Raw genomic sequence first — 14,199 nt, 5'->3', positions numbered from 1 at the left:
GGGCACACCAGCTCACAGGAGCCCAGTGCATGTACCTCTTCCCAATTCTGCGTTCAGTGACATCGTGTTGACAGCTTGAAATCAGCCACAATGGAGCACCGCCACCATGGACATCAGCAAGCACTTTAAATCAGAGCCTTCTTCCCTTAGAGAGCTAGCTGTTAAACATTCACCAGCACCACACTGCCAATATTTGTGGGCGAGCGGGAAGGGAGACAGAGTCGAGAAATGAAAAAAATCAAAACCAAAAAATCCTCCTAATGATATTGTTTGAGGCCCTGGATCAAGCCATTCCTGAAGACAGGCACTCCTGGACTTCCATTGTTTTCATTTAAAAAACATTGAATTGGACTTTATGACTCTTGTAGTCAAAAGATCTCTGAATGATGAAACCCTGGAAGAGTCAAAGTCATGTGCTAACTGTAGTCACAAGGAGCCAAAACTGTATGTGATCAGAAGAATCTGGTTGGAGGCACAACTGAAGGAAGCGGTTACACAGGGTACAGCACATTATCTGTAGCCCTAGAATGAAGACCCGTGACCTCGCCCACTGCTGAGCTCTCCCTGGCTGCCGTGGGTTTTCAATCACCTAAATGCCAGGAGGCCAGGTCCTACAATAGCTCCTCTTGGATTTCTGTTCATTCATGTTATACATTTTTTTTTTTTTTTTTTTTTTTTTGCGGTACACGGGCCTCTCACTGTTGTGGCCTCTCCCGTTGCAGAGCACAGGCTCCGGACGCGCAGGCTCAGCGGCCATGGCTCACGGGCCCAGCCGCTCCGCGGCATGTGGGATCTTCCCGGACCGGGGCACGAACCCGTGTCCCCTGCATCGGCAGGCAGACTCTCAATCACTGCACCACCAGGGAAGCCCCATGTTATAAACTTTAATGGAGCACATCCCTTGGGTCAAGCACTGTGCAAGGCACTGTGAACACAGCCGGGAAGAACAACAGGTAAGGTCCCTGCTCCTGTGGACTGTACACTGCAGGGTGGAACACAGACAGTGAACAAGGAAGGGAATAAACAACCAGATACTGTGAGGTACTGATAAAGCTGCTGTGATGAAGATAAAGGAAGTAATGGAACAAAGAAAGAAGGAGAGGCAGGGAGGTCAGAGGAGTTGACATCTGAATGAAAACTGCCTCACAAGGCAGAATCAGCCATTCAGAGATTGAGGGAGAAGCTTTCCAGCAGAAGGACAGCAAGTGCAAAGGCCCTGATGTATTACTTAGTCAAGCCCGGTGTGGCCGGGGCCGAGAGAGGGAACAAGAGAGTGAGGGGAGGTGGGGCTGGAAAGTAGGGAAGAGCCAGATCACACCAAGTACCGCAAGCCATGGTCAGAAAGTCTGGACTGAGTTTTAAACAGCAGAGTGATGAGACCTTAACAGTGTTTCCACGAGGTCCCACGCTTATCCCACTAGAACCAGACACAGACACATACACACAAGACTCATGACCTTGCTTTCCTTGCAACCAAAGCAGCCTGCCTCAAACAAAGACATCTCTACCTCCGTGCACACAGCAGGCAAGAACGTGCGGCCACCCAAGGGGAGGCGCCAACACCTGCGGTGACTGAAACTGAAGGACAAAAGGGTACACAGCACGGCACGCACCCTTGAAACATGCAAGCTCCAGGAATCCTCTCACCCATGACCGTCCATCTTCACAGCATTAGGCTTCTCAACTGTCCCTCCCCACTTTCTGGGAGCCCAGGGAAACTGAGACCCCAGGGAGGGCATGAAGCAGAAGCAGCAGTGGAGTGGGCATCAGTGGGCATGACACACGCAGGCAGAGACATGACACGGGAGACAGGCTGATGACTTCCTTTTTTTGTTTCTTTTTTTTCTTAGAGTAAATTTTAAAAACTGTTCCCAAGCCTCCCTCATCTGTCAAGTTCCTCCCACTGGATCTCCTACCCTCACTGCCAATTACTCTGATTGCCACCAGCAACAGGCCATTTCTTCTCCCTCTGCCCCTGAGCCTACGGCAGGTGAATTAAATGGCGATGCCGACAAGCACTTGCGGTGTTAAAATCCATCACCACGGAACAGGACTGCGGTGGCCGGGACAGGTGATGCCAGTGGAGTGGACCTAATGAGACGGAGGGCGGCCGGGAGGAAGGGCCTCACACCACAGAGACAGACACTGTGGATTGGGAAAGACTCCAGAGAAATAACAGTGCTTCATGAAGACAGAATGGACTCTGCACCCAGTAAAGAGCTAATTTTTTGCCGTGGAGCATACGAGCTTTGTTAACCCAACTCAAGCTCAAAAACAGGGGCAGGGGAGGTTGGTGAATTACTGCTCCTGTTAATAGTACGTTCGGGGCTGAACAGTCATGCCAGGCACTGCTGGATTCAGGGGCTCGAAGGACACGATCAGCCCCTGATTCCTCTCTGCCTCTCAGCCCAGCTTCTCTCTCCGTGTGACGGCCTCATGCCCAGGCTCCACCTGGAGACAAGGTAACCACAGTGGCCCCAGCCTTCCAGGCCCAACAGGAAAGAAAGAACTCTTGACAGCCTAGTAGAGTCCCGAGACCCGGCTGGAGCCAGTCAGCTGAGGTCAAGTGCAGAACGGAGGGTGGAGCCTCACCTACCTCACTGGGCTGACCCTGAGCGAGGACGCTGGTCTGATGAAAACTGGAGCACGTGGGACCTGACACCGTGAGGCCGCAGATGTCCACCGTGCACAGGCAGACGGGAGAGGCAACCGGAGCCGTGTGACAAGGGCAGACTCATGCACTTCCGGAATCCCACGTTCAGCCGCCCCTGGTAGGAGAACCTCTTCCTTAATACAGAGAGCAAGCTCCAACTCACAGGCAAATGCTCCTTGGGAGAGCCTGGGAGAAGCCCAACATGCAGCAAAGCATTCATGAGAATAGCCCCACCCCCGCCGCGGGACACTCAGAGAACCCAGACTCCCCAGCTGCACACGCAACAATGACCACACCCAAACAGTAACACCAAGGGTCCACCGGACAGTAAGGCCACAACCATACAGCTCTGGAGGCTTCGTCTCCAATGTCCAGAGCTGGCTGGTGACAGGAATCATCCACCAGGGCTGACACAAGTGACCCCCGGGGTGGGGTGAGTGTGACCTGGGACAAGGACTTCCCTGTCTTGGCCAAACACACCTTGCACAAAGGGGTGTGGCAGAGGGGTGGTGTGCTTTCCTGTCCCAGATGTGGCTGCAAATCAAAGACCACAGCTCTCCCTTGAGGTCCCACGTTTGTCCACCAGGTGACCTTTGACCAAGAAAACGAACCTTTAAGACATCAACCTCCCACCACAAGCTCCATAAGATGATTAGATGATCCCCATGTCCATCCAGGCAATACCTCAACTTAACTGAATATTTATATGAGCTCCCTATGGCTGCTGTAACAAGTTACCATAAACTTAGTGGCTTAAAATAACACAGATTTACTATCTTGAAGTTCAGGGAGTCAGAAGGCTCAAATGGGTCCTATAAGCTAGACTCAAGGTGTCAGCAGGACTGCATTCCTTCTAGAGGCTCTAGGGGAGAACCTGTTTCCTTGTCTTTTCCAGTTCCTGGAGGATGCCCGCATTCCCTGGCTTGTGGCCCCTCCTTTATCTTCAAAGTGCATCACTCCTACCTCTGCTCCTGTTGTCACTCCTTCTCCCTCTCCAACCCTCCTGCCTTTCTCTTAGAAGGGCCCTTGTGATTACACTGGGGCCATGTGGATAAACCAGGATAATCTCTCCATGTCAAGATTCTTAATCACATCCGAAAAGTCCCTTTTGCCATGTAAGGGGGTATATTCACAGATTCTGGGGATCACGACATGGACATCTTTGGAGGACCAACATTCTGTCCACCACAGCATTTTCTAGATCCCAGCATGTTATCTGAATTACACCTCTTAACAGCTAATCCCCACAACAACAACAAGCTATAAAGTATACACTATTTTAATAAATCCTAATTTTACAATTGTTCAAAGGGGCCAGGAGAGGTAAAGTGAGATAGTAAAAATAGTAATAATAATAATTATAACATTTATTGAGTGGCTACTACATATCAGACATTATTCTAAAGGCTTTCCATGTACTCATCTATCTCATCTTCCCCCAAAACCCTATAAGGAAGGTACTATTACAATTCCCCTTTTACAGAGAAAGAAACTGGGGCACAGAAAGTTACATCGCCTCTAAGTCAGTAGCCCTGGGCAGTGCTCAGTGTCTTTGGCACAGAGGTCATTCATTCACTAACATTCATCATGACGTGCAAGAAGAGTGTAGAATGCACAGTGTTTCCCAAACGTTTTGGCCGTGACTACCTTTTTCATGGAGACATGTACACGGAATAGGATGAAGTGACCCCCTTGGAGAACAGTCGCAGCTACAGGTGAAATAAGCCTTCCTTCCACTGACACAGCCTTTCTCCAGATGGACAGGTGTAATGGAGGAGGTGTCCACTCACTGACCCACACTCCTGCCCCAGCCCCACTGCCCTGGCCTCTCCCTCAGGAGGCACCAGCAGCTGCGGTCATCACAGCTCTTAGCGAAGGGCCGCCACCCTGGCCCATGTTTCCATGGGGAGACATCCATCATAATATGCTCTGGGCCTCACTCCCCACCTCCCACCCGACTGGTGAGATCCTGAATCAAATGGAGATGATGTATTAAAAAGGGAAACAGCTCCACGGACTGTCTTCCCTCTTGGTCCCCGCTGGGTGAGTGTAATTCTGCAGATCCAACAATGCCTCACAGTGGGGGGCCCTGGGTCTACACCTGGGAGGCAATGTATTGGGGAGTGTGATTCTGGCTTCAGGTCAAGCTGGAGTTTCCAATCAACTGACAGTAATAAAAATGTTATTTTGGGGGCTTCCCTGGTGGCGCAGTGGTTGAGAGTCTGCCTGCCGATGCGGGGGACGCGGGTTCAAGCCCTAGTCTGGGAAGATCCCACATGCCGCGGAGCAACTAGGCCCGTGAGCCACAACTACTGAGCCTGCGCGTCTGGAGCTTGTGCTCCGCAACAAGAGAGGCCACGATAGTGAGAGGCCCGCACACCGCGATGAAGAGTGGCCCCCGCTCGCTGCAACTAGAGAAAGCCCTCGCACAGAAACGAAGACCCAACACAGCCAAAAATAAATAAACACAATTCTTTTAAAAAAATGTTATTTTGATCACTTTTTGTCTGATTCCTACATCGGTGTTTCATAGAGAATTTGGGGGGAAAGAATAGCCATGATTAATTATAACCTCAGAACTGAAACAAAGTTACCTACTAACCTCTTAAAGTTTGTCAACAGTCTATTCTAAAGGTCCATTTTAAGCTGATTTTTTTTTCTTAATCCTGAAGGCACTTCCCACAACAACTATGAATATAATGATCCCAATATAGCCCTCAGCCATCTCTTCAGCCCTGAAGGCATTTGGGGCTTAAATGACTCTTCACTCTTTCCCCTACTGATGAGCTCAGTTTCATAAACCACCTGTCATCCAAAAGACAGAAAAATCTTTATCCTCAAACTAAAAGGTTTCTTTCGTGGAAAATGCATTCTGAATTCCCACCTGAATCTGGGAAGCTAGTACACATCTCTATGTCCACCTAACGTCAGGAGCCAAGGAAATCCTGCATCAGAAAGAAAGGACTCTCCCTCTCCAACCTCTCCCTGCCCCTGCTCCTCCAACTCCCCAGAAACCCCAAGCCCCCCCTAGCCTGGCCAGGACACCCCAAGCTACCAAAGCCTGACGAGGGCACCCCAAGGCACCCCAACCTGGCCAGGGCACATACTCAATAGTTTTCAACAAACTGAGTCAGCATCTGGCTGGGGTTGAGGAATGAGCCCCAATTCCTTTGAGTAGTAGATGACACACTTAAAAATTAGGTGAAAGCTCTGGAAAGGCCAGAGTGCAATTTTTGAAAGCATGCCTTTTAATGAGGCTGCTTCCTAGTGTCTGGCATACAGCTGGTGCTCACGAATATTACTTAAGTGGAAGAAGGAATAAACTGCAGGACTTAAACAAGCAAACGCAGGGCATCGGCCAGTATGTGCCTGCATCTGAGGGCTTTCATAAAGACCTCCCACTAAGGATGACTCACAGATAAGGTAAATGGTCCTAAACGACCCAGTAAGAAACCGAGGGGTAAGGGACAGCAAAGAAATAGCAAAATGTGCTTCATTATCTCTGCTCTGTTCCATTTAAGGGCTATCTCATACCTAGCTTTGGCTCAGAGCATTCAGGCTGGGTCTTAGGAAAAGGGACTCTGGCTGCCGTGAGAAACCATTCTGTACGCTGTAGGTTCTGTGTACCCGTTTTGGGGGGACTCATTCCAAAAATGCTCCTACTCAGAAATGTACTTTATAGTATTGTGGTTTTTAAACCAAATGCAAGCCCAGTGGTGCTTCCCACACCCTCTGGTTTAATTTTCTTACTGCATCAAATCAAAGCTCTGTGTGGGTAGAGTGTAGATTTCTCAAGAGGTGATGGCGTGGTCCACGGATCAGCTGCAGGAGAGTCACGTATCTAGACATGCGAATCTAGAGCCTCAACCCAGATCTCCTGAGAAGCATATTTAACAGGCGCCCCAGGAAAAGCCTCTGCACGCTAGTTTAAGAACTTCATAAGGCAAAGAAGAGGGATTTGGAAGAAAATAACCCAAGTTCATTTCCACCCCAGATCCATGGACAAGCCCCCTTAAGCTCTCCTGAGCCTCCAATAATGAATTTTTTTTAATAGAGGGAACATACCTACTCATCACAGCGCTACTGAATCAAATGTGAATATACTTGAACTTGCTCGGAAAGGGTAAAGGGCTAAACATACACTATTCATTTGAAACATACAGTGAATGGAATGAATGACTGTAAAAGCCAGGTGCTGGGGGAACAAAGCTGAGAAGAAGTGAAGAGGCAGAAGGCCAGGGCAGACGTAACTCCACGTAATGAGATGGGTTCCGGGAGACACGAGCAGTATCTGTATGAAGAGGGGGATGAGCCCTCACATCAAGACACGATTAACTCTGCAATGGAAACCCCCAGACCGGTAACTGTTACAGACCTAGCAAGAATGAGGCGAGGTATGTTATCCAAAAAATCAACATGTTGAACCTGATCGAGCACAAAAGCTCCAAAGAAAATTCAAGTCTTTATGATATTGCTACGCAAGCCAAATCCAGACTCCGATCTTATCTCTCTCTCTCTGACACAGAAAAATAACTACCATTGACTGAGCACCAACTATACACCGGGTGCCATACTAGAAGCTTTGCAGTCATTGTTTTCGAAAATCCCACAACAGCCCTCGTGACATTGGTGTCATTTCCTCTTACACTAGTGTGGCGTTTCCTCTTCCAGATGGCAAAGTAACTCCAAGAGGTCAAGTCATGGAGGGTGCACCGGAAGTCAAATCCAGGTCTGGTTGACTCCCAAGACCTGTGAGCATGGAGCATCCACCTCTCTGTTAAAATGTCCACACTCTGAGAGCTCATTTTTAAGAAAATCTTGTAATGGTCAGTTGGTTGAAGTTTGCAAGACCCTCGAGCCAAAGGTAATTAACTATCCCTTCTTCAGGCTGACCTGAGAAACATTTTAGTAGAGGCATGACAGTTAAAGTGCAGGCAAACCGCACAGGGAGGAAGCATATAGCACTACTTTATTCAGTGAGATCTTGGTCAAACGATCATTTTTCTATCTACCTGTATTTCTGATTAAGAGTATTAATAATAATAGCTAAAATCTACTCAGTACTCACTCTAAGTAGGCATTATGCTAAGATGTCTACATGGACTGCCTCATGAGGTAGGCACTGTCAACTAACCTCATTCTACAGATGAGAAAACTGAGGTACACAGAGATTAAGAAATTTAACCAGAGCTGGGGTTGGCGCCTGATCAGCCTAAGTCCATAGCTCTGACTCCGCCACTCTGGCGTTCTGTTGCTTTCACCCCTGGCCTGATGTGACTCAATCGTGCTGAAGGTTCACTACCTTGCAAATGTTTCAAGACTCTAGACATCAAACTCCCTAAGTACACAAACTCATACAGTATTGCTAATAATCTGACAAGTAAGTCTTATAATATTATGCATTTAGCAAGAATACAGAGCAGGGTTTTCCATTTAATTGATTTTCTGGAACCCTAGCCAGCCCCGTTCTTCTAATTCATCTGCACGTGCACTCATCCCATGCTGAGTGTCTGCTATGCCAGGCACAGGGGCGATGAAGATGAAAAGGTGTGGCCCCCTCCCCACCCAGGCTCCGTCTGCCCCTCACCTTCAGCTGTTTGACCTTCTCTTTTCAGCATCTGGACAGCTCCCACGTATTTCTTCAGTTGGACTTTGAGCACCTCGTTTTCTCTGCAGGTACAAGAACGTTAGAAAAATATATTTAAAAACTGGCAACTTAGACCCAAGGAAGGAGGAGAATCTGTGTAAAGAAAAATACACAATGTGCATCTTATAAATATTAATATATTCTGTTTTAGAGATCATCGCTGGAAAAGACTACGTTAGCAAAGGCACGTTTGCAGAATGCCTTCGAGAACTGTTCATTCGTGATGGAAATAAGCATTAATTGGTTGCGGTGCCCACAGATTCAGGATGCTGACATGTGTTGCCCTCAGGCTATTTGAATCAATCTGTTAGAGGCCTGTTCTGTGCCAGGCACTCTGTAGCATCCTCTCCATTTACAGAAGCACATAATAGGTACTGTTTACTTGGGGAACACTCAGTATTTTTATTAACTACTACATGTACTGAAAACTTCCTATTCGCCAGGCATCACGTGAAGTCTTTATGTATCTCATTTAATCCTTCCAAGATATAAATTATCACAACACCCACTTTACAGATGAGGAAAGTGAGGTATAATGAGAAGCAGCTGACCAACTCCAGCAGCACCCCATGTAAGACTGCAGAATGAAACGTGGAACTCAGGTGATGACAAGACCCCACTCTACTAAATTCACTCCCCAGGTACCCCAGCTGCAGAACAGGACATGAGGGTCAGAGAGAAAACTACCATTTGTTGAGTATTTACCCACATAGCTCAGACTTTACACATGTGACCTCACTGAATCAAGCACACGTGTATTCATTCACCCATTCTTCATTCGATGGTAACACTGAATAATGTTAAGGACCTAATGATATGTCAGGCACGATGACCCTGTAGAATTCTCCTCATTTTGCAGGAGAGGAACTGGGGCATGGAAAAGGGCACATGGCCAATGCCAAGGTCATACGTAAGGCTCACAGCCCGGACACAAGCCCAGGTCTCTCTGCCTTCCCTGTCTCTTTTGGGATTCAGAACTGGTTTCTCACTGGCTACCCCAGAGACAGGTGCCTCTTCCACATCTTCTCTTCCTGCTCCTCCCCCAACAAGGTCTTGAGCCTGTGTGCTCTTACACATGCTGGAATATTTCCTCACAAAGAAAAGAGCTTTAAGATTGGGTGTCTTTTATGATTATAAAAAATAAAACGCTCATTGCAAAATACTCAAACCATCAGAAAACATTTAAGAAGAAATGTAAAAAATCCACTAAAAATTCAACACCTTGAAATAAACCCCACTATCATTTTTCTATCTGTCCTATCAGCTCCCTCTCCAGGCATGCACACACATACACACACACTGTATATAATTATTCACAGATGAAACACCTTTCACACTCTTCTAAATTTTTTTGTTTGAAGTCTTTTCTCCTTTGTTTACTGTCACACTCATCCTTCCCCATGGTAACCAACGTTAAAAACCTGGTACACACATTTCACGCCTCCTCCATGCTCACATAGTCACTACAAACCTGGTACACTTAAACAGAGTTTACTTTATGAAACCAGACCCTATTACAAATTTTTCTGCTACTGGCTTGTCTCATTTAACAATTCACCACGGTAAGCTTCTGACTCCATCTATTTATGGATGGAGATGCCATTCCTTGGTACGAATATGTCACACATTTGCTCAGTGGAAAAACTGCAGACTGCCCATCACAGGTTCTCTCTGTCTTCGATGCACCTGACTATACCTCAGCCCACAGAGACAGCACTTTGTTTGTATTTTGCTTTTCTGCCCTGTATTTGTCAGAAAGAACGTAAGTACCGACTGCAGACACTACCATATACTTAGGTGTCGCCTGAGATCTGTGCATTCATCTCAGAAGCTGGAGAGAAAGTAAAACATGGAGCCCCTTAATTATCGCCCTCCTCCTAGATAGCCTGTCACAGGTGTTTCTATCCGTGGCCGCACTTTCTCTGTGATACGAAGAGTGAACGTCTGAAGCCAAACAACTAACAAGTCTTGAGAAGGTTTGTGGGAGGGAAAACACTCCCTGATGGACGTGCTGGTACAGCTGGTTTTCTTGGATCCCGTAAGCCGGATCTTGTCATTCATCCCAACCTACTGCTAATCCCCACATGTGAATTCCAGGCACATAGTACCTTAAAACAAGGGAGAGAAAGCAACTGATGTGCATTTCTGTATGGCCTAATTTAACAACGGTTCATGCAGAATGTTGTCCGAGAGGCAGAAGAGGCAGGATCATTCAGGCAGACTGACAGGTGGGTCGTGTCCGTGTCTGGCTGCCAGGTCTCAGCTCGTTTGCTCACACCATCCAGGCCCACCCTCAGCTGCCTAGTTCACCTTCAACTCTGTAGCCAGCACTAAGGTAGTCAAGTGGCTGCTTTTCTTCTGGTGTGGAGCCATCTTTTAATAGCATCTTACGACTTTCTAAACATCAGACCTAACAGATAAAGACCAAAAACTTTAATACAAATCCAACTTCCAACGAAATGACGGGACGTCATGGAGAATATACCATGGACGGACATCGTTAGGAACATAAATTCATCCCAGCCAACTTTGTGCCAATGAACTTGTTTGCCTTTTATGGGAAATGAACTTTCAGGTCAGTAGAACTGCTCCTGACTCAAACACCTGGAGGGTACACTGACCGCCCCAGAGAGGCAACTAGCTCCTGACCCCAGGCAAGATGAGGCCTTTTATGTTTTAATTTTTATTTTGAAGTAATTATAGATTCAGAAAGTTGGAAAGATATTACTGAGAGATCCTGTATACCCTTGGCCCAGCCTCCCCCAATGGTTACATCTTCCATAACTACAGTCCGATGGCAAATCCAGGACTCCGACACGGTCACATCGTGTGTGTAGTTCTATCCAGCCTGGTATTTTAACTGATGGTCATAACAATCTGCGATGGGATACAGACTCAGATGACCAAAGCAGGCAGAGAGATGAGGACCATGAGGAACGCAAACCAGCCATAAGACAAGAGGGTCTAAGGGGTGGGAGCTGTGGCCAACCAGAGAGTTGTGGTCCCACCAAAAGGTATTTTTAAAAAACGTAACATGTTAATGGCCCAAGAAAATAATTCCCAGGCTCTGAACGACTAATTTGCAACCAGCAACAGGACTTTAATTTGTAGACAGAGGACCGTATAGCAAGCACCATTCCTGGCGATCAAGTAAGAATGCCATTTTATTTGCCACCTCATGATACAACAGGATGCGTCAAGAGTTAAGAGCATCCTGACTGTGAAAGGCCTCAGAAACCCTCCGAGTGTGCGAACGAGATCGGGATTGTGGCTGACGCTCATCCCAACAGGGGTCTTCAACCCAGCACAAGTCACATCACGGGTGCCCGTCGGTCTGAACAGGCCAGAGGCAAGGTGAGCACAGCGGACCAAACTCTGCCCAGGGCCCCGAGGCATCAGCACCCACCACAGGCCCAGGGAGTCCGGCTTCAGAGCCTGGGTGCCTATCGTGTGTGTGTGTGTGTGTGTGTGTGTGCGCGTGAGCACACACATGTGTGGTAAAGTGAGGGCCACAGAGCCCGGGAGGCTACGCACGCAGGTGGGATTGACCAGACTCATCTCTGAGTGCAGTCACAGGGCTCTGACTTTTAACTTTTTTGGTTGCTGTTGTTCAGCTATGTTCTCTAATTGTCCATAACAAAATAATGTTTGAAAACAAAAGAACACTTCCATTGCCTAGAACTTTTCATTGCTAAGAGTGACGATGAGGCTGCTATGGGGCAGGGCCCCCCTCCGCCTGCTCCCCCTCTGGGGGGAGGCACCGTCCACCTCCACGAGCCTGGGAGAATGAGACCTCTGCGGGAGGCAGCACAGGTGGCTGCAGCCCCGTGGGCCAGATCTTAGGGCAACTCTCTCTTCTCCACTGCACGCGGTGCCCCCCTCCCCGGCTCTCGGAGTACACAGCCCAGGTGATCACCCACGACACCTGGCTCCTTCTGCAACCAACAGAGTCTTTTAATCAAATCCTAACACTCCATCTGGAAAACCATCTAGAAAAGCTGGGGGAAGGAGTGCTTTGTTGAAAAGGAAGTGTCAGTGCTCAGAACAGCTGGGCTCTCCCCAAGGATTTAGCCTTTCAGCTGCAATTTCCACATCTGCCTCAAAGGAGGATGTGGATGGGGGATGCCCTCAGCGACTGCTTTACAAGGCTGAAGATGAGAAAGCCATGGGGCGAGGGGGGATGGGGATGGGGTCCAGTCTTTATTTCGTGGCCCAGGCAACTGCGTGGGAATCCAACCCCACTAGGGAAGATAACCCTGCAGAAACACCCCTCCCCGCCGCCTCTTTAGTTATCATCCAGTTCTTTCAACTCTGAAGGGCAGTGGGATCCAACTTCTTCGCAGTTCAATGAAAGGAGAAAAAACACCAAGAGAATGAACTAAAACAGAATCTCCCAAACGTGGTACATGCTCGAGATCATTTAAGGGGTTCACAAAACTTTTTCTATTTTAACACTTAAGCATTTCTTCCGGTATGTTTTTTAAAAACCGATTTTCCATTAATGGTAGTGATATAAAGAATCCTTTGGAGGGGCTTCCCTGGTGGCGCAGTGGTTGAGAGTCCGCCTGCCGATGCAGGGGACACGGGTTCGTGCCCCGGTCCGGGAAGATCCCACATGCCGCGGAGCGGCTGGGCCCGTGAGCCATGGCCGCTGAGCCTGTGCTCCGCAACGCGAGAGGCCACAACAGTGAAAGGCCGGCGTACCGCAAAAAAAAAAAAAAAAAAAAAAAAAAAGAATCCTTTGGAAAGAAATGTGAAGGCTTTCAAAAGTGAGTGGACTGAAAGACAAATATTAAGGAATGAGTAACATGGGCGGTACACACGAAGATGGTACACGTGAAGGCACTGCACAGCGACAGATCTGAGGAAGAGAATCTTTGCTTTACATAAAATAAGGTTATAAGGAGAAGATATTTTCTTACAGTGTACTTCCCACACTGTATTCCTGGGGATGACAAATGGCTCTCAGGCAGGGACGGGAGAGTAGAGTTAAGTATGTTTAGGAAACGATGGCGCTAATCAACATTAGGAAAGTTCCCTCTCCCTCCCCCTCCTCCCCAGGGCTCCTCAAGCCTTTAATATATTTATGTACACTGACCACCTACTAACTCCTCAAACCTCACAGTTTGTGAAATGCTGCATTTTCACCTTGGGCACAGCTCTCTATGAGCGGGAGAGAAATCTCGGTGGAAAAGAACCACATCTATGTTAGAAAAACACTGCCCACGTGGACTGTGGCAGAGGTGGGCATTTGAGATGTTTATACCTCCTTGAAATCCCTCTGTGTGAGTTAAGAAGTGAGAAGCAGTTCAGTGCCAAGACCTCCTACGGGTAAAACTGGGGCCTCATTCAAAACCTCCCTACACGTGTAATAGGAAATACGCTTTTCTACCCACAACACGAGAGTATCTGCCTCCGAGTGGGGCTCTGAATGTTCAAGATGTTGCAGACACAACGTGCTCTCGTTCAACCTGCATGGCAACTCTGCGAGAGTTATTACTCTCATTATACAGATGAAGGAACTGATGCTCAGAGAGGCTCAGCGGTCGATCAACGAATTCACGCAGCTATACAAGGCACGGCCACAACGTGCACTTCAGCATCTCCAAGCCCGTGCCTCCTTCCTCCTCCCCGCCACATACTTGGTCTCAGTGGATCATCAACAGCGCCTCACAAGGTTGGTTTTAACTGGGCTCATTTTGCAGATAGGAAAGCTGAGGCCCGCAGAGTGAAACAACATACACACATACCTGGGATTCCAACCCATGTCCTATAACTCCAAAGTCTCTCGCTGAGCTCATATAAATTTAGGGAATTAAATGAACTGGATAAAGTTGAAAACTTAAAGCCTTGAAAGAGTCCACTGGGAAATGAGGGCGGATAAGCATGGGTCTGCAGA

At 47.9% G+C, this 14,199-nt stretch overlaps 1 protein-coding gene across 1 annotated transcript in view; it reads right to left on the bottom strand.

Annotated features, from left to right (window-relative positions):
• The window catches only part of SNX29 (sorting nexin 29), a 551,607-nt gene that overhangs the window by 340,546 nt on the left and 196,862 nt on the right, over positions 1-14,199 (bottom strand). Inside the window, exon 14 of the mRNA XM_079945062.1 lies at positions 8,241-8,323. Within this exon, the coding sequence (XP_079801188.1) occupies positions 8,241-8,323 (83 nt within the window). The remainder of the gene's footprint in view (positions 1-8,240; positions 8,324-14,199) is intronic.

The sequence above is a fragment of the Stenella coeruleoalba genome (genome assembly GCF_951394435.1).
Source record: "Stenella coeruleoalba genome assembly, chromosome: 15".
NCBI classification, from domain to species: Eukaryota; Metazoa; Chordata; class Mammalia; order Artiodactyla; family Delphinidae; genus Stenella; species Stenella coeruleoalba.
The sequence above is the reverse complement of the archived record's forward strand: the minus strand, read 5'-3'. Positions and strand labels throughout refer to the sequence as shown.